We start from the raw sequence: 21,402 nt of genomic DNA on the forward strand, positions 1-21,402 counted from the left end.
AGTTTAAAATACGGGAAACCAAGCCAGAGTCCCAGAAAAGAGAAAAATACAACAGTCTGCAGTGAGTTCCCTTTAAGTCTTCAGTTGACTACTGATCAGCACATGTGTGCGTGCTTGTGTGTGTGTGTTAAGAGAGGAAACTACAGAGGAGGGGAAAGGAATAGGGGCAACAATCCATAGAGCTCCCACAAGGCTAGGAAATTATTTGTGTTCCCACCAGCCAAAGATAAATGACCTCTCAACACACATCAGGCAGGGCTGCATCAGCAGTCCTCAGAAGGTTATTGCTTTATTGTGACCATGAATTTGCCTTTAAGTCTTTTGTAGATCTGCCTTACAGAACTTTAAAAGCAAGCTTCAAATAAATTGTTTCAAGTAAATTTACTATGTCCCAAAACAAAGTCAGTATTTAAATAACTATTTCTAGCATCCAAGAGCATAAAATTTACTCTGTTTGGCATCCAATCAAAAACTACCAGGCATGCAAAGACACAGGAAAATTGAACCCATAATGAGAAGAAAGGAAAACTAGATCAATAGGAATAGATCCAGGCGTGGTTTCTTACACCTGTAATTCTAGCACTTGGGAGGCTGAGGTGGAAAGATTACTTAAGGCTGGTTGTTTTGAGACCAGTCTGGGCAATATAGTGAGGTCCCCATTTCTACAAAAAGAACTTTAAAAATTAGCCAGGTGTGGTAGTATATACCTGTAATCCTAGCCACTTGGGAGGTTGAGATGAGAGGATCACTTGAGTCCAGGAGTTGAAGTTAGGATCATGCCACTGCATTCCAGCCTGGGCAGCATAGCAAGATCCTGTCCTGTGTCTTAAAAAAAAAGATTCAGAAATGACACAGATAGTAGAATTAGTAGACAATGAGACAATAATGTTAAAGCAGCTATTATAAATACATTCCATGTGTTCAAGGAGATAGACAAAAGCTTGCATATGATAAGGAGAGACAGAGAAAAAAAGATTGACATAATGTCTGAGATGAAAAATACATTGGATGGAATTAACAGCAGATTAGAAACTGCAGAGGGTAAGATTAGTATACTTGAAAACATAGCAGTAGAAAACTGTATGCTAGTGACTTCCAGATTTATAACTTCCACCCAGAACTCCAGGTTCATATATTTAGCTGCTTACTTGACATCTGACATCTTGGATGACTTAAGGCATCTTAAACTTAACATGTCTAAAATTGAACTAATAATGTACCCTTTTCAGCCGGGCATGGTGGCTAACACCTGCAATCCCAGCACTTCGGGAGGCTGAGGCGGGCAGATCACAAGGTCAGGAGTTTGAGACCAGCCTGACCAACATGAAACCCTATCTCTACTAAAAATACAAAAATTAGCTGAGTGTTGTGGCACGCGCCTGTAATCCCAGCTACTCAGGAGACTGAGGCAGGAGAATTGCTTGAACCCAAGAGGCGGAGGTTGCAGTGAGCCAAGACAGTGCCATTGCACTATAGCCTGGGTGACAGAGCAAGACGCTGTCTCAAAAAAAAAAAAAAAAGTACTCTTTCCTGCATCGCTTTTCTGTCTCAATAAATGACAATCCATCCATCTAATTGCTCAGGCCAAAAGCCTTGGATTTATCCTTAATTCCTCAGTTAGCATATCCAGTCCTTCAGGATGTCTTCTTGCTCATGTCTCACCTATCACATTCTCAATGAGACTTTTCCCAGTTATTCTATCAAAACTTTCAATACCTTCCCCCACTCTTTCTCATGTCCTTGCTTTATTTTTATTCCTTAGCACTTGCCACTAATATATTTTACTTATGTATTGTATTTATTATCTCCATTACTAGAATATGAGCTTCATGAAGGTGAGATTATGCCGGTTTTCTTATACAACTATGTCCATGGAGCATAGAACAATGCCTGGTGCATAGATGCCTAGCGAATACTTGAATGAACGAATAAGTGAAACACGATTAATACCTTAACCAAAGCATTTAATGTGATTCTCACTTTTCCCTTACTCATTTATTTAATAAATATTTATTTGGCATTAGGAATCTCTTAATTGCTATTTTTTGAGTGAATGAAGTGCTTACTATGTGCCAGGCTCTTTTTAGTTATTGATAATATAGTAGTAGAAAAATGTATATAAAGTTCTTTCTCTCTCTGTCTCTCTTTCTTCTTCCCAGCCTCTCTCCCTGTCCATTGAATCTAGTATTTTAAAAGTCAATATTTGAAAAAGTAAATAATTGCCTATATTTTAAAAGTGGTACTAAGTTTTAATACAAGTCAAATTATTATTAAAGACTAGCAACTGAAAATATATGACTTTCAGTACTTATATGGTAGGCTTTTTTTATGGCATGTAAAAAGCAATATATTTTTGTTTCTTTTCTTTTTCTTTTTTTTTTGAGATGGAGTTTTGCTCTGTCACCCAGGCTGAAGTGCAGTGCTGCGATCTTGGCTCACTGCAACCTCTGCCTCCTGGGTTCAAACTATTCTCCTGTCTCTGCCTCCTGAGTTCAAGCTATTCTCCTGCCTCAGCCTCCCCAGTAGCTGAGATTATAGGCATGCACCACCATACCTGGCTAATTTTTGTATTTTTAGTAGAGATGGGGTTTTGCCATGTTGGCCAGGCTGGTCTTGAATTCGTGACCTCAGGTGATCCGTCTGCCTTGGCCTCCCAAAGTGCTGGGATTACAGGTGTGAGCTGCTGCACCTGGTCTGTTGATGCAATGTAGATGGTTCAAGAGATACAGGGAAAGGCATTCCAAGTGGAGGAACAGCAGGAAAGAAAGGAACAAAGGGAGGTGAGTATTGGGTATTTGGGGAGCCCAACCTAACTAGAGGCTTATATTAGATATTCCTTTATTAACTCAACAGATATTAGTCAAACATTTAATATGTGACAAATACTGCGTTAATTGCTGTTAAGAAGCTATATGATGTATTAGGGGAATATATAAGCTGTAGTATAATGTGTCGATCATTAGAAAATCCAGGGCATCCCTGAATTAAATCTATGGAAAAACAGAGTAGCGGCATCTGCCTTTTTCTGAAAGGAAGCTGCTGAGAGGAGATGATACGTAAGTCCCATTTGAAATCCACATGATAACCAAAACCATGGATCAGTTTGCTGGGAGAGAATTATGAAGAAAGAGCTGCATGGCCAGTCTATATCTTGGAAAATCACCACAGGAAGTAGAAGCTAGTCAGGAAAACAATGAAGAGGTCAGAAAGAGAAGGAGAATATTATCTTGTAATGGAAACAAAGGAAGGATATTCAAAGAGTCAGGGATGGTCAGAACTGGAGCAAATAAGTAAAGAATAAAAACAAGAAGTAATTGGATTTAATAAGGGTAGTCCCTGAAAACTTTCCGAGTTGCCATCTCAGGAGAATGGTTAGAAACAGAAACCAGATTGCAACATCAGTCTATAAAAAGACAGTCTTACTTTGGGAGGCTGAGGCAGGCAGATCACCTGAGGTCAGGAGTTTGAGACCAGCCTGGCCAACATGACAAAACCCCATCTCTACTAAAACTACAAAAATTAGCTGGATGTGATGGCGCACACCTGTAATTCCAGCTACTCAAGAGGTTGAGGCAGGAGAATTGCTTGAACCCAGGAGGCAGAGGTTGCAATGAGCCTAGATCACACCACTGTACTCTAGACTGGGTGACATAATGAGACTCCATCTCAAAAAAAAAAAGACAGTTTTAAATAGATGCTTTCTTTGAAAAGAATTGTCTTTTCTGTGTGTGTACGAAGAACTTTTTAACACTTTGTTCATCTTATCAGGTTAGTAACTTCTAGTAATATACCAAAAACTGTCAAATTTAACTGTACTTAATGGCTATTAGTTAACTCTACAGATCATTTAAATTTTTTGTCAGAAACACAAAATACTATTGGTAGAATAATAATTAGCCCCTCAGTGACAGTGCTAGAACAAGAACTTTTCTACTTGCTGATCACTCCTTACCATTCATCACATCACTGTGGCCAACTTTGTCTCTGTCTTTTGTCGATGCAGGAAACCAAAGATAAACTCAAAGAAACAACAACAAAGTTAACACAAGCAAAGGAAGAAGCAGATCAGATACGAAAAAACTGTCAGGATATGATAAAAACATATCAGGTACGCATAATTTCTAAAATAGATTAGTATCAAATGATACCAAATATCAGCACGCACGCTCGCTCTCTCTCTCTCTCTCTCTCTCTCTCTCTCTGTCTCTCTCTCTCTCTCTTTCTTTATTCCCCTTTCTCTCTTTTTTTTTTTCTTTTAGAGGAGTCCTGTTCGGTCGCACAGGCTGCATGGTCTCGGATCACTGCAACCTCTACTTTCCGGGTTCAAACAATTCTTCTGCACCAGCCTCCCAAGTAGCTGGGATTACAGGCGCCTGCCACCACACATGGCTAATTTTTGTAATTTTAGTAGAGACGGGGTTTCACTATGTTGGCCAGACTGGTCTCGAACTCCTGACCTTGTGATTCGCCTGCCTTGGCCTCCCAAAGTGCTGGGATTCCGCATGAGCCAGTTCTCTTGTTTCATTAAATTTCTATATGTGCAGTATTCTGCATCTGCATATAGAATGTACTTTGTTGGACAGGCCATTAAATAAAATACAGGTTATTTCCAATGTTCAAGTACCTGCAACTTAAATGGATTTTATAAGAGAAGTTTTCAAACAAATAAAAACTCTAGGAGATTTCAGAAGAATGAAGAGTGCAAGGAAACGTATAACTTAAAAAAATAACAACTATTATGTTACATATTTTAAGCGTACTGTTCTTGTTTATGCAAAATGGATAGATTTAAAGTCTTTCGATGCAGTCTTCGATTTTAGGTCCATAAACTCTGTATTTCACAGTTAGTAAAAACCTAATTGCAATGCCTTCTTTTCAAAGTATAAAACTTTAACCTATTTGCTATTTAGAAAAAAAGTACAGCTTGCTGCCAGCGCTCATTTAATTTTACATAAACACACTCTTTTTGAGGCTGAAACAAATCTTACTGATTTTCAGTGTGAAGATAAAATATAAAAACTGCTCTTAGAGTTATTCTAAGCAGAACTTTTCTCTTATCCTAATGTAACAGAAATGTATATGATGTTACATTAGGATTGGAGCCAAGAGTATTCTCAGGGCAAACGGGAAATGGGTTAAAAATTGTCACACTTTTTTCTTTTTCTTTCCACTAGGAGTCAGAAGAAATTAAATCAAATGAGCTTGATGCAAAGCTTAGAGTCACAAAAGGAGAACTTGAAAAACAAATGCAAGAAAAATCTGACCAGCTAGAGGTGAGTAGTTTTGCTCTTTATATATCCTAAGTTACATAATAAATGCAGAAAGAGAAATAGTGAGAACTTATTGCCATCTGCTTTTAAGGCCTTTTGGAAGGAGCAGGCAATAAATCTTAGATCTAGTTTAGCACATTATGATTTGCTGTTTCTTTTAAACTTTTTTAAAGATGCATCATGCCAAAATAAAGGAACTAGAAGATTTGAAGAGAACATTTAAGGAGGGTATGGATGAGTTACGAACACTGAGAACAAAGGTAATTCAATCTTTAATCATGAATCCAGAGGAAGGGTAAATATATATATATTTTTAAGAGACGGGGTTTCACCATATTGGTCAGGCTGTTCTTGAGCTCGTGACCTCGTGATCCGCCCGCCTTAGCCTCCCAAAGTGTTGGGATTACAGGTGTGAGCCACTGTGCCCAGCCTGTAAATATCTTAAATTTTGGATTTATTCTGATTTTTAAAGTGGTGGGGAAAGGATTAGTATAGAAATGTTCCATAATAAAAGAACTCAGAGTAGAGTAGACTAGCAATTTCCTAGCAGCTTCTTTTGTTGAAAGGTAAATGTCTTCGATGTTAGTCCCTTTAAATTGTTTGCCAAACATTTCTATTTCACAACACATTTGCTGTATCTATAACTTATCCTTGGGTCTCTCATCTAAAGACAGTCTCATCAAGTCAATTGGAAAGATAGTTGGACCTTAGAACTATGTCAGAAAATAATAGGAAGGCTATGTTTTTCCTGGATATATTTAATAATTGGATATAGTTTTAATGTCCAATAATCTATTAAGTCCTCTTCAGTGTTTATAGCCTTTATTGTAAGATTAGTACCTCTTGTAATATGAATATGAATGTGTATTATTCATTTATTTATAAATACTCCTTTAACCACCCTGAATTTGAGATCACTTAGTAATTTTACATTGTTTTTCATACACCTTATTGATTCTTCATGCCAGTTTTTTGAGGTAGAGAAGATATATTCTTCTTTTTCAGATGAGGAGACGGTGATTCAGTAAAAAGTGAAATGACTAAAACTCCCATGACTGAATCACAAGAAATCTGTGACTAAAACCTAAGGCTGTAAACTTTGCATTATATTTTCTTACATTAATGCTGCTTTAGAATTTTTACATTATTAATATGTAACCACTATATATATAAAATAGTTTATAAGGAACAAGAAGACATGGTTTGTAACTTGGTTACGATCATTTGATAGGTGAAATGTCTAGAAGATGAACGATTAAGAACAGAAGATGAATTATCAAAATACAAGGAAATTATTAATCGCCAAAAAGCTGAAATTCAGAATTTATTAGACAAAGTGAAAACTGTAGATCAGCTACAGGAGCAGCTTCAAAGGTAAAATGAATAACTTCTGTTTGTTTTAATAAACAAGCTTTTAAATTCTGTTTCAAGATTCTCAAATGCAATTATTGCATTAAGCAAGAACAATTTTTACAATTTTACTAGCTGAAATTTTAAAATTTTTCCTCTTTATTTGAACTTCTTTTGATTATCTTTAAGTTCCCATCATGGCTTCTAAAAATCACATTGGTAGTGGCAATTTATAAGACAGAAGAGGTTTATTGAGCTTCTTATCTATACCTTAGCTTCAAATTCTGTTACTTATGCACAGTTACTTTTTCTTCTAAAAGGGAAATTTAGCTCTAGATCTTTGCATGTGTATAGCTTGAGGTCCAGAGCTGACATTATTCCTTGGTTCCTTCTAAAACCATTTAAGTAAACTCCACTTGTGACATTACCTGACAGAACCTGGATTCGGTTTGAAGCCAGATTACCTTCTTTTCCACACCTTACTGATAACTAAGCTGCTGAGTGTTGCTAAATAAATGTTTGCCATCATCCATATTGATTCTGCTAATAAATCCATGGTCACTAACCTCAACTGGGAATATTAATGCACCTAATCTTGCCGTATGTCCTTGGTCAGAGGCTTCTCCACCATCTTTGTAGCATCTTAAACCCTACCACTTTCTTCACACTTCAGTTTTTCCTCTTACCTTTCTATATACTCTTGGCAGGTGATTACTTCTTCACAGAAAAAAATGGGAGCTGTCAGGTGACGGTTCTCTCAACTTTTTGCCATTAGTCCCATGAACTGCCTGCATCTGCAGCCATATTTTCTGCTGTTATGGAAGAAACAATCATGTTATCATGGAAGAAACTCTCTCTGAATCAAATTAGTCTTTCTGCTTCTTCTATGGATTTCATCTCTTCTGCCTTCTTGGGTTCTGTCTTGATTATTCTTCTTTATCCTTTATCTCTTATTTCTCTACTCTCTTTTTCTTTCTACATTTAAACATAATTGTCTTTTAAAAATATCAAAACTCCTATGGCTTTTCCCTGCCAGCTTATATTTCTCCTTTGGTTTGCAGCCAAGCTTTATAGAATCTTTTGTATTCATTCTGCATTTCCTCACTTCCTGTGTGATTTCTAATGCCTCTGAATTACTAAGCTGAATTACTAATGCCTCTCTGCATATGGTAGATACATGTCAGACCCACCCTTGCTTGAATTTTTATTATCTTTTAACACTGTTGAATTCATTTGTCTTTCTTGATACGCTTGTTCCTTTGGCTTCATTTCCATCGTGTGCTGATGTTCCTCTCACCTGTTTGGCAACTCTCTCTCAGTCTTCTTGGCAGGCTTCTCTTTCTGTCATAAAGCCCTCTTGTTCTAATTTTATTGTAACTTTGGGTGATCCTAGCAATTTTTTATAGTATGCTGCAGGACTTTTGAATCATTATCTTTAGTCCTTTTCACTAAGCTTCAGGCACAAGTATCAAAGATACCTCAAACTTCGGCATGTCCAAAATCGGTTTCTCTGTCCTGCTCATAAGTATGCTTCTCCTCACATGTTCCTAGAACGAATGATGAGTGCAGCAGCCATGTGACTGTCCAGCCCAGCAGGCTGGGGGCCATCTTTGGCTCTTCCTTCCTTCCCCTGACACATCTAACCAGTCACAAAGTACGAGTGTTGCTAAGTCTATAACATCTGTCAAGTCCATTTACTTTTTACATCCCTGCTGCTACTACCATAGTCCAAGATATTATCAGTTCTCACCTGGAAAACTGCCACCGTTTGTAAACTGTTTTTTTCTGCTTATATCCTATTTTCCAAACTATGGTTAGCATAATCCTTTTTAAAAAGGAAATCTCAAAACTGTTCATTGATTTCCCACTGCCTCAGAGATTGTCTAGTGAGTTCCAGTGCCTTAGCATGGCTTGTTAGATTAGTGACCTGTCCCTTGCTGCTTCTATGCCTTCCCTTTTTTCACCCTTGTATTTCAGCTATAGCTGTTTAACAGATTAAGTTAATGGATTGTTTCCTATGTGCCAAACTCTGTGTTAAGTGCTAGGGATATAGTACAGTCCTTCTCTTCATCAATATTGAACATCTGTTAAGACCAACAAGAAGTCCTCTTTTTCCCTTCCCAGCTTTTAGCACATACTGTTCCCTTTACCTGGAGCATATTTTATTCTCCAATAACTCTGCCTTTGCCCTTGGGTCAGGGATCAGCAAACCATGGCTTACAAACCAAATCCAGCCCACCGCCTCCTTTAGTAAATGAAATTTTTTTGGAACACATCCACACTCATTCATGTAGTATCTGTGGCAGTTTTCATTGTATATTGACAGAGTGGAACAATTGCAGCAAAACCATGTGAACCAGAAGCCAAGCTTATTCCCTATCTGATCTTTTAAAGGAAGAGATTGCTGACTCCTGCTTAATGTATTGGTTTGAGCATCACTTACACTAGTTTAGGCAAACCCACTCTGTGCTTTTATCATCAAAAATGTTTTTTTACAGCCATATAGTTTCCCCACTTGATAAAAGCTCTTTGAAAGCAGAGCCCATGTTGGTCTTGCTCACTTTTCTTTCTGGCTCTTAGTTCTGGGCATATATTAGGCATTTATAAATATTTGGATGAACAAATAGAAGTACCTTTATTAAGTGTTTGACTAGATGAAAGTTCCCCAGCCATTAATTTAATGTCTTTTAATGGTTTATTTTTTTCCCCTAAATATAAGTCTTTTGTTTTTTAGAGGTAAACAGGAAATTGAAAATTTGAAGGAAGAAGTGGAAAGTCTTAATTCTTTGATTAATGACCTACAAAAAGACATTGAAGGCAGTAGGAGAAGAGAATCTGAACTACTACTGTTTACAGAAAGGCTCACTAGTAAGAATGCACAGCTTCAGTCTGAATCTAATTCTTTGCAGTCACAATTTGATAAACTTTCCTGTAGTGAAAGTCAATTACAAAGCCAGTGTGAACAAATGAAACAGACAAATATTAATTTGGTAAGTATAAATTTCCATTTCTGTAAAACAACGTAACAGGAAACACAAATTAAATTTCCCTAACAGTATAAAAGTAGTGGTAGTTGAACTAAGCTCTTTTCTGGGTACCGACTTTCTGACGGTTTCCACTGCTATAAGAAATCTCAGTTTTTTTGGGAGATTGAGGTGGGTGGATCACATGAGGTCAGGAGTTTGAGACCAGCCTGGCCAACATAGTGAAACCTCATCTCTACTAAAAATACAAAAATGAGCCGGGAGTGGTGGTGGGTGCCTATAATCCCAGCTACTCGGGTGGCTAAGGCACAAGAATCGCTTGAACCTGGGAGGCAAAGGTTGCAATAAGCTGAGATCGGGCCACTGCACTCCAGCCTGAGTGACAGAGTAAGACTTTGTCTTAGAAAAAAAAAAAGAAATGTCAGTTTTTCCTCAACTGTTATAATTTGTAATAAAATTTCTTCCTAAAATGATTATGAAGAATATTTAATATTTTACTTTTGAAAATGAGAAAACTGGTTTGTGTCCATCCTAACTAGAATCATTATATATTTTTTAAAAGGTACTTTAAATTTATGTTTTTCTAATTTGAGAGTGTCTTCAAGTTACTATAAAAATGATTTGAGACTTTAGTCCAAAAATTCAGCAACCTGTATCGCATATTGTTTGGTATGTATAGAATGACATGCTCGTTATTGTATGCCCCTGCCTTGCTATATGAGAATTTCGAAAAGCTCAAGTAAACAAAACCTGGCAAGGAATAATAATAGAAGAATCTCCACTATCAAGAACCTTAGATTTTTAAGGTTATAAACTGTGAGCATTAATAGAAACAAACATACTCAAATTGGTGGTTTTTGTTTTGCTTACTATTATTCAGGAAAGTAGGTTGTTTAAAGAGGAAGAACTGCGAAAAGAGGAAGTCCAAACTCTGCAAGCTGAACTCACTTGTAGGCAAACAGAAGTGAAAGCATTGAGTACCCAGGTAGAAGAATTAAAAGATGAGTTAGTAACTCAAAGACGTAAACATGCCTCTAGTATCAAGGATCTTACCAAACAACTTCAGCAAGGTATAAAATTCTTCCACACTTAGACCGTGAATGTGTTTGTTTCTTTTGATCATTAAGGATTTTATAGGAAAAAAATATATTTTATGGTTCTACTACATTGATTGAAGCTGTGTGTTCTCTATTAATATTAGTAAATCAAATTGCTAAACTTTTTGAATTGTGTGAATAGTCTTTTATACTAAAAATATCTTGTATGCTAAAGGACAGTTATTCACTGAATCACAAAACATGAGAATTGGGAAAGTAACGTTAGGGCGTTAGTATGTAAACTTTTGATCACATACTCCTGTCAGTAAAAAGTGCTTAGGCATTTGTTCTCCAATGTACATATGTTTATTTATAAATTAAACATATGTTACTCTTTTCTATATATTAGAAAACATGAAAAATAGAAATTTTAGAACATCTGTCTTTAGATATGAATATACACAGCAGTTCTGATGTCTTCTCCTTTCACATGTCTGTGATTTCTTTTGTGCTGCATCTAGGCTACTGGCATCTAGGGTGCAGATACTCCAGATGCATCCTCTGACTTGGAAATTATTGTGACTTAACTCTTCATCTGGGTCTCAGGAAACAGACCCCAAAAAGTTATAAATTACCCAAACACAACAATTGACTACTGGAACTAGATCCTAGATTTCTTTCATTTAAAAATTCATACAATCGTTGGTTGTCTGTGCTATATGCTTGGGATACAAAAATAAATAAGACATGTATTTCAACTTCCTATTCTCTCCTATTTGCCATTGCTTTCTTTGTGTTAAAATAGAGTGAAATATAGTAATAAGCTAAAAGGGACTTAGCATTTACTTAATAGGAATATATTCAGATATTTGCCATATAAGTATAGATGTAATTGAAGGGGAATTTGGAGGAAATTTCTGGTACTGTTAGGAACTTCTAAATCTTTCAATACTTTAAAAAGTTAACTCCACTGTAATTAAATGATGCCAGTGTCAGTTATAATATTGTTTCTGTATATTTTGTACTTGACTTGCACATTTTCAAATGACATTCTGTATGAATGACACAGCCCTCTGCCTAAAGTATGTATTCAACAACTTTATCTTGTCTATGCCATTTTTGCCTCAGTGATTTTAGCAGTTAAAGTCAGAGATGCTGGGAGCAAATGGTCCTGATAATCGTGAGGAATAATCCACTTCTTTTCCTGCAGCACGAAGAAAGTTAGATCAGGTTGAGAATGGAAGCTATGATAAAGAAGTCAGCAGCATGGGAAGTCGTTCCAGTTCATCAGGTAAAAAACTAGTGGCTCTACTTGTTATTTCATGATTGATATAAAAATAAATAGTGTTTTTGGCCGGGCTTGGTGGCTCACACCTGTAATCCCAGCACTTTGGGAGGCCGACATGAGTGGATCACCTGAGGTCAGAAGTTCAAGCCTGGCCAACGTGAAGAAACCCCATCTCTACTAAAAATACAAAAATTAGCCGGGTGTGGTAGCTCACACCTGTAATCCCAGCTACTCAGGAGGCTGAGGTATGAGAATTGCTTGGAGCTGGAGGTTGCAGTGAGCTGAGATCACACCACTGCACTCCAGCCTGGGCAACAGAGCAAGACTCTGTCTTCAAAAAATAAATAAATAAATAGCATTTTTTATTTTAAAAAGTATTGATACGCTTTGTTTCATTTTGAAGTATAAAAAATAGTGGTTATATATAATTGTAAAAAATATTTCTGGTTAAATATTTAAGTTCTATTCATTACCCAGGATTTCAGGTTTGTCATGTGATCTGTCTCCCTACTTTTTTTTTTCTTTAGAGACAGGGTCCTAACTCTGGCACCCAGGCTGGAGTGCAGTAGTGTGACTTTGGCTCACTGCAGCCTCAACCACAGTCTTCCCACCTCAGCCTCTCAAGTAGCTGGGACTATAGGCACATGCCACCATGCCTGGCTAATATTTATTTATTTATTTGTGTGTGTGTGTGTGTGTGTGTGTGTATGTGTGTGTATGACACCATGCCTGGCTTATATTTATTTGTGTGTGTGTGTGTTTGTGTGTGTAGATGAGAGCTCACTAAGTTGCCCGGGCTGATCTCGAACTCCTGGCTTCAAGTGATCCTCCCACTTTGGCTTCCCAGAGTTCTGGGATTACAGGTGTGAGCCACTGTGCCCAGCCCCTTCCTTTTTCTAGCCTGCTACTGGTTTATTCTGTGCAACAGCCTCCTCTTCCATTTTTTAAAATTCAAATTTATATTAATCCATGCAGAGAGATTTGGTATACAGTGATCTCTCTTTTTCTTTTAACACCCAAGAACCAATGAAGGTATTACCATTGTCTATCAGATTTTTACATGTATATCCACATGTATATATTTTTAAATCTTTTAGTTTTTCTCGTGATAGATGTACCTGTGTTCTAAAGTAAAAATGAACAGTCTATAAAATTATGATTGATACCATTGTGAAAATGACAATTAGCAAAATATCAGTGTTTGTGTCTTTTTTGGAATGCCAAGAACCATGCTAAGCACTTTAAACATACCATTTATTCTGCAGAAAAGTCATGTGAGGTAGGTATTATTATTCCCATTTAACAAATGAGGAAACCAAGATTCAGAGAGGCTACATGATTCACCCAAAATCCACAATGAGAACTCGGACTCCAGAGTCCTTGCTTGCTACTACACTATATTGCTCCCCGAGGTTGCACATTAGGAGAAAACCATCATCAGCTGTTAACAGTAGTGGGGAAAAATGTGTAGTAGAAAGAATATGGATTTGAAATTATAGATAAGTATTTAGATTCCAGCTCTGCCATTTATTTATTATATAACATTAGATAAGATGTATTACTTAGAGCTATAAAATGGGATTGTAAAAAAACTAATCTTTATAGGGTAGAGAGGATCAGATTCTTCTCATTTATATTGGTAAAAGTAATACCTAACACTACATAATGCTTACTATATGCCTTTTTCTAAGCACGTCACATATATTCATTTAAATGAGGATAATAATCTTGTGAGGTAAATAATGTCATTATTGCCATTTTAAGATGACATAACCAAGGCACAGAAAATTAAATACCTTGTCCAAAGTCATACAGCCAATAAGTGGAGTAGTATTTGAACCTAGGCAGGCTGGCCTCAGAGCTAAACCCACTATATTGTAACCTCTCTTTTTCTGTCTCTCATACTTCTGTTCCTCTCCTCCTTTCCTCCTCCTCTCTGCTTTGTTCTGTTCTCTTATAGTTTAATTTTGGTTTCACTTTAGACTTGTTATTCTTTTTGAGATCCTTGTTTCTCTGTTACCTCTTCCTGAGAAATACAGTATACACCTGTTGGTACCTCTGTCACCAGTATATTCAGAAAGAAGAACCTAAGCTAGGTATGACCTGTGTTGTCTTCTGTGTCCAACTCTGTTAGAGTGAATATTTGAAAATGATGGTGGAATAAATAATAGATGAGAGATGATGTTAGATTAAGCACAGTATCTAAACTGATTTTTTTGTCTTCAGGATCCCTGAATGCTCGAAGCAGTGCAGAAGATCGATCTCCAGAAAATACTGGGTGCTCAGTAGCTGTGGATAACTTTCCACAAGTAGATAAAGCCATGTTGATTGAGAGGATAGTTAGGCTGCAAAAAGCACATGCCCGGAAAAATGAAAAGATAGAATTTATGGAGGACCACATCAAACAACTGGTGGAAGAAATTAGGAAAAAAACAAAGTATGTATTATTATGGTAGTGTAATCTTCAAAATACCATTACTCATATGGCAAAGTTACTGTTTTCAAAATTAGTCATATCAAGAGCCTATCTTTCAAAAAATAATTGTAGTTATTCAATTCCCAGTCTTTTATGATCACCTATTATGTTCTAGGTTTTGGGACTACTAAGATGAAATAAAACTCAAGTCTTTAAGGAAAGGTGATAGAGAGTTCAGTCAATGTTAATATTTTTAAGATAACTCAAACAACTTTAGATTTTAAAAAGATGATGCTTTACTTAGCTTTTTATTTTTATGACTATGGTTCTAAGAGAAATAATGGAGTTGTGCATTATTTTCCTGTTGGATAGGGCATAGTGGGATTATTTATTGAGGACCTAGCAGTACAAGGCACTGTGCCTGTGGCTTAGCAATATCTCATTGATTTCTTACAACCACTCAGTGAGTGAGTTCTCTAATTTTGCAGATAACTGAGGCTCAGGTCAAATCACTAAATGTTCCAGGGTCACCATTCATCCTCTGAGTAGCAGACCTAGAGCTAGAGATCCAAACTCTGGAAAATGTGCTGCACCACATTCCTCTTACAAATACTGTGTTTATGTAAATAAAAGTGTTTTATGTTGTAGGCCTTTTTCAATAACTTTTTAATTTTTATTTTGAAATAACTTTAGACTTATAGGAAAGTTTGTCTGTGACTATTAAAAGAAAGCATAAAATACAGCAAGTTCTAGGTCTAATAATAGAAAACAGAAAATATTAACAGAAATTGGAGTAATAAAGAAATTGCTCAGCCAGCTATGGTGGTTTACACCTATAATCCCAGCACTTTGGGAGGCCAAGGCAGGAGGATTGCTTGAGGCCAGGAGGTCAACCAGCCTAAGCAACATAGCAAGACCCCATTTCAAAAAAAAAAAAAAATTATTCAGGCATGGTGGTACACATCTGTAGTGCTAGCTGCTCGGAAAGCTGAGGCAGGAGGTTTGACTGAGCCCATGCAGTGGAGGCTGCAGTGAGCTATGTTTGTGCCACTGCACTCGAGCCTGGGTGACAGAAGGAGACCTTGTCTCTTTAAAAACAAAAACAAAGAAGCTCAAATTTTGATTAATATAAGCAACGTTTATATGTCTTTACTCTGAATGCTACAATAGAACAAAAATAAGGTAGTTTAAGAAACCATATTAGAAAAGGAGAATTCTTTTCTAATATAGTTAGGTTATTAACCTAATACTTATTTTATGCTTGTCTTCATGATTAGTTGACCTTTGCAAATTCCATTGTTTTTAATTCTACAAGTACACAACTGATACTATCGTTTTGTTTTGCAGAATAATTCAAAGTTATATTTTACGGGAAGAATCAGGCACACTTTCTTCAGAGGCATCTGATTTTAACAAAGTTCATTTAAGTAGACGGGGTGGCATCATGGCATCTTTATATACATCCCATCCAGCTGACAGTGGATTAACATTGGAGCTCTCTTTGGAGATCAACCGAAAATTACAGGCTGTTTTGGAGGATACATTACTAAAAAATATTACTTTGAAGGTATTTGTATTTCTCATTCACTTACCAACCAGTAAACATGGCAAAATAGTGCCTGTTTCATAGTCTGATCTAGCAATTAGATGGGCTGTTTCTGTAATGCAAGGCAGTCATTTTACCCAGAGATGAAGTTTCATGATTTCCTCTTTTTGAAAAGTATAGTTTTTTGTATTAGTGAGGAAAGATGAAAAATAGCAAAAATTAATTTTGCTATTTGATAGACACTAAGATGAGTCATTACATTTGCATTGGATGGGCTTTGACATATAATTAGTTTTAATTTCTGAAATAACGTTTTAAGATTATGGCATTTCTGATTTATTTTCCAGCTTTTTTTTTTTTTTTTTTGCAGTTATTATCTGACCCAACTATTTTGTTTTTGCTGTGGGTGGGCCTTGAAAATTAGTAATGAATTTAAAAATAATTTTTAAATCAATAATAGTAATCATTTTATTCATTAAAAATTGCTGTAGCTTCAGTAGAAAGTTTGAGTATTACTTTGAAATGGACAGGAGTACTTTACTGAAAACTGCTGTGTCCCATGTTTATCTGATATAGCATTTAGGACTAACCACTCTTTCAATTTCAAAATTAAGGCAAAAAATAATTCAAACTGAATTGTTTTATTTATTATACGTAGCCATTTTGTTTTTCTCTTTCTTTTCCCTCACCCCAATTATTAAAGGAAAATCTGCAGACACTTGGAACAGAAATAGAACGTCTTATTAAGCACCAGCATGAACTGGAACAGAGGACAAAGAAAACCTAATACAAGCCTCTTGCTCAGTAAACAGACAAAAGCCACACAGGAGTAGATGCTACTGACCACTATTGATGGCAACTCTCTTCTACTTTATGTTTCAGCCAGTAAAAATTTGTTTTGCTTCATCTGTACACAAAAGTATCCTTTTACAATATGAATGCATTGCTGTATATATTGTAAGACTGAAAGCTTTGATGAAATTTGTTTTTGTATGGTGCAATATAACAGCCTGTCATTGAATCTCAACAACTTAATTTGCTTATATTCATATGAAGTGTTGAACATTACAAGGGCTTTTATAAAACCCTTTGTTCATATTTCTTCCCTTTAAAATATATAATGTCAAAATGACTCACCTTTTAAAAATTATGCATGAAAAGACAGGTGGTAAGCATTCAGTAATATGCTATTTGTCCAGCATCAAGACAACTAAAAAAAATGATAAAAATTTTTGTTTTATATTCCAGCAAAACATTGAGTGAGTTTTAGGGATGCATATGAAAACTTAAATCTTTTAATTTCAATTTTAATGAAAGCTGAACTTGATAGGAAAGCTAGCTGTTGGTAACTAGCAATGATGAGGCATTGTTTGCCTCTGTCAGGTTTTCTTATCTGTTCGGGGTATGTTTTTTTAGATTCTGGTTGTTTGAGTTAATGGTTGAATTTTTAAAGTTTTTAATTACTTAAAATATTATTTTAAATTATATATTAATTTAGAAAATTCCTGTGGCATTTACTTATATTTTAAATTGTGAAATGGATTCAATCATTAGAACAGAGAGATGAATAGTTCTTGAAAGTGAAATGTTTTAGTTTTACTGATACTGCGTAAAGATAAATATTTATGAAGAACCATTTTCTAAGAGAAACCAGCATATGGCGCTATTAACTATTTCATTTGAGCACCATTCTTTGCCATTGTTGTATTACTTATGTATTATAATGGAGTGACCATACAGGTCCCCCAAATGTGATATTTCAATATGTTTATTTGAAACATAAAGTCGGCCAGATGCGATAGCTCGCACCTGTAATCCCACCACTTTGGGAGGCCAAGGCAGGAGGATCACTTGAGGCCAGGAGTTTAAGAACAGCCTTGTCAACATAGCAAGACCCTCATCTCTACAAAGAAATTTAAAAAAATTATCCAGGCTTGGTGGTGCATGCCTGTAGTTCCAGCTACTTGGGAGGCTGAGGCGGTAGGATCACTTGAGCCCAGGAGGTCAAGGGTACAGGTGAGCCATGATTATGCCACTGCACTCCAGCATGAGCAACAGAACAAGACCCTGTCTCTTAAAAGACCTCACACATACCTAAAATAAGTATATCTCTGTAACCAAAGGAACTTAGTTTTAGAGGCAAATTTTTCTATATTGTTGGATTTTTTACGATATTTAAGAAATACACTTAACTGTTGCCATAGTATCAATATTTCTATGTCATTGAATTTTTTCTCACCCTTATTTCTCACTTATAATTTCTGAGTATGATCTTTCATATTTTATTATTTTCAGATCATTACTATAATAAGATACTTTGGCTCTTGTGCAGATATTGCAGCAAGCCTTGTTTGGTTTGGATTTTTGCTTTCCTTTTTCTCCCACTAAGGGAATTAAGTTTTGAGATCATGGATTAAAAGCCTGTGAAGAATTGAATGGGCTCTAAAAGTTGGGCTTATGGTGGCAATATCCTTTTAATGTGTTTTAACATTTTTAAATCAACTTAGCATTGTTTAAAAAGATAATTTACTAAGGATTAGATTATTTAATGAATTTTTTTTCCTATATATTGAGTTAGATGTTATCCCAAAACCAGTATCTTTTCACTTCAAAATGAAAATATATGTTCAAAGATGTTTTATTTTTAGAATAGTTCTAGAAAGTATTAATCTTAACATAATGTGTCTTGTTTTTTACCAATAATAATTTATCAAAATAAGGGAAAGTGCAATCAAATTTGAATTATTTTACCACTTGTTTCTAGACATACTACTTAACACTCCTGAAGACTACTTTGAGTAGGCAGTATAACTAAATTTTTCTAGTTTCTTACGATACAGGTTCATAAACTACAATATTTGTTTTTTTCCCCAAGGCACAAAATGTATAATGGAGACCAAATTGTGATCAGATCTATAGTGTCATATGCCTATACACTTTAAAATATATATATGCAGTTTAAACAAAAATGCACATTCCAGTATTAATATTTGTGCTACCATGTATAAACAATATTTTGACTGTATTACCTTTTTCCCTTTAAATGTTAGAAACTATGGAAATTTTTTGAAGAAAATGCTTTAGTTTCCTTTTGTTCTTCAGTGTCTACTGTGTGCTTTTGTATATGGATCAGAACTGAGCAAAGTAATCTACGTAGATCTGAGATACCTATCTCTATACTGATTCACAGGCAACTCCTGATGTAAGGATTTAGAGGGCCTTCTCCCGTCTAAATATATGGCAAGAAGAATGGGGTATCTAGAAAAGGAAAATGATCTGGATAAATCTGAGACCTGGCGAGGGGAGGTTTGTTTTATATGTTCATTATTAGTTGTACATATCAAAGGCTGTTTTGGTTAGTTAGCAATATTTTGGTTTCTTTGAGCTGGAAATGATTTTTTCTGTGTATGTATATGTATACACTTCAATAGTTTTAATTTTGAAGTGAATACTTGCCGTGATTCCATTTTCCCCATACCACTTCAGACGTTAGCCTCTTCATTTTTAAGGATCTTAAAATGGTAGATTTGGGCAGAAGACTGAATTTGAACTTTCATGGTGGCTTTTTGTTTTTACTTTCTATCTTCATAACCATTTAAAGCGATGTAGCTTGAAATTCAATTTTATCAGGCTACCAACATGTTATTTATTTATTTAATAAACACATTTATTGAAAACCTATACTATTGTATTGGTACCATACAGGGTATTGTGTTTATACTAATGAGCAGACCAGACAGGGCATTTCCATCGTCATGGAGCTTATGGTCTAATGAAAATAGCTGGGGCCAGGTGTGGTGGCTCACACCTGTAATACCAGCACTTTGGGAGGCTGAGATGGGAGGATTGCTTGAGCCCAGGAGTTTGAGACCAGCCTGGGCAACATGGCAAAACCCCATGTCTACAAAAGATACAAAAAATTAGCCAGATGCAGTGGCACGTACCTGTGGTCCCAGCTACCCAGGAGGCTGAGTTGGGAGGATCATCTGAGTTTGGGAGGTTGAGGCTTGCAGTGAGCAATGATTGCCACTGTACTCCAGCTTGGGTAACAGAGTGAGACCACGTCTCAAAAAAAAAAAGGAAAGAAAATAGCTGGAAGACAATCAGAGCAGGTCTTGGGCCTCTGTGGCTCCTCAGCCCTTGGTAACTAGGCTGAGAAGACGATTTATCTACTTGTGCAAGTGGCCTGGAAATCTCACTCTTATATGAGGCTTTGGAAAATCCTTTCAAAGGTATGCTGAGAGCAAATTATTGTTTTCCTGGTGGCTCTGCACATTTCCTAACTTTTGTCACAATTTGGTGTTTATTTTTATTTTTATTTTGAGACAGAGTCTTGCTCTGTCGCCAGGCACCAGGCTGGAGTGCAGTGGCACAATCTTGGCTCACTGCAACCTCTACCTCCCGGGTTCATGCAGTTCCCCTGCCTCAGCCTCCCGAATAACTGGGACTACAAAGTGCGCACCACCACGCCCAGCTAATTTTTGTATTTTTTAGTAGAGACGGGGTTTCACCATATTGGCCAGGATGGTCTCGATCTCTTGACCTTGTGATCTGCCTGCCTCAGCCTCCCAAAGTGCTGGGATTACAGGCATGAGCCACTGCGCCTGGCCCTGGTGTTTATTATTTAAGAAAAAAGAAAAATCCAAAGACCATAAAATGGCATTAGATTTTTTTACCATTTTATTAAATTATTAATGCCTATTTGGTGCTCATAAAGATTAATCATGTCACGCATGTTTCCAAACTTTCTTTTGCAGTGTATTATTTTCTACAAATTGTTACATGCAAATTTAAACCAAGATAGTAAAAGAAAAAAAAATAGAATCCTTAATAATGTAAATGTTATTATTCTGCTACCCAGGTGAAAATATTTTTATAAATCATATTGTCATTTATGCTTTATGAATGTTGACTCCAGTAACCTATTTTTCGATAACGTTTTTTTTTAAAGCAGTTTTTTTTGACACCAAGAGTGTTCATTTTTAACTAACACCCATTGGTGGCACTAGAAACCTGAACTTTTTCAAGGATGAACAAAGAAATAATTGAAAAGGTAATCTAAATGTGGAGAATTTTCAGGAAAATAAATGAAAAATATAATTGTATATTAAAGATGTATTTTTCTTCTGGAATGGAATTCTTTTTTAAAAATGCAAGTGGCTATCCATTTTGACTGCAATGATGAAACTTGTTTAACTTCCAGAGGACGTGTGTGTGTGTGTGTGTGTGTGTGTGTGTGTGTGTGTGTGTAGTATACAGATAATCTTTAATTGGATTACATTGTTCATTTTGTAAATATATTTCTGTATAAAATGAAGCTTTTCAAGAGGATTCTATGTATATATTGTACTTATTAAATAGGTAATGCCTGTTTACCAACTTGTAGTTTAATGGCTTCTTTAATTATTTGTTTACATATACCATTTACTAAACAGACTGATTCTTAAGACTGTTGGCAAGGCTTATTCAAATACCTTCAGTTTTCTTTTTTTAACTAGACTGGGAATTTTT

At 35.9% G+C, this 21,402-nt stretch overlaps 1 protein-coding gene across 2 annotated transcripts in view; it reads left to right on the plus strand.

Annotated features, from left to right (window-relative positions):
- CCDC186 (coiled-coil domain containing 186) overlaps positions 1-21,282 on the plus strand; it is a 56,477-nt gene extending 35,195 nt beyond the window's left edge. For both annotated transcript variants that reach the window (XM_012448024.3, XM_064373824.1), the window contains exons 7-16: positions 4,004-4,108; positions 5,175-5,273; positions 5,444-5,530; positions 6,502-6,644; positions 9,355-9,610; positions 10,485-10,674; positions 11,852-11,932; positions 14,156-14,366; positions 15,693-15,912; positions 16,595-21,282. In XM_012448024.3, coding sequence (XP_012303447.1) covers positions 4,004-4,108; positions 5,175-5,273; positions 5,444-5,530; positions 6,502-6,644; positions 9,355-9,610; positions 10,485-10,674; positions 11,852-11,932; positions 14,156-14,366; positions 15,693-15,912; positions 16,595-16,678 — 1,476 coding nt within the window. In that variant the 3' untranslated portion in view covers positions 16,679-21,282. The remainder of the gene's footprint in view (positions 1-4,003; positions 4,109-5,174; positions 5,274-5,443; positions 5,531-6,501; positions 6,645-9,354; positions 9,611-10,484; positions 10,675-11,851; positions 11,933-14,155; positions 14,367-15,692; positions 15,913-16,594) is intronic.
- Positions 21,283-21,402: the final 120 nt, after the last annotated feature.

Source organism: Aotus nancymaae, unplaced genomic scaffold (genome assembly GCF_030222135.1).
Source record: "Aotus nancymaae isolate 86718 unplaced genomic scaffold, 86718_ANA_hifiasm-v0.15.2.pri h1tg000010l, whole genome shotgun sequence".
Taxonomy (NCBI): Eukaryota; Metazoa; Chordata; class Mammalia; order Primates; family Aotidae; genus Aotus; species Aotus nancymaae.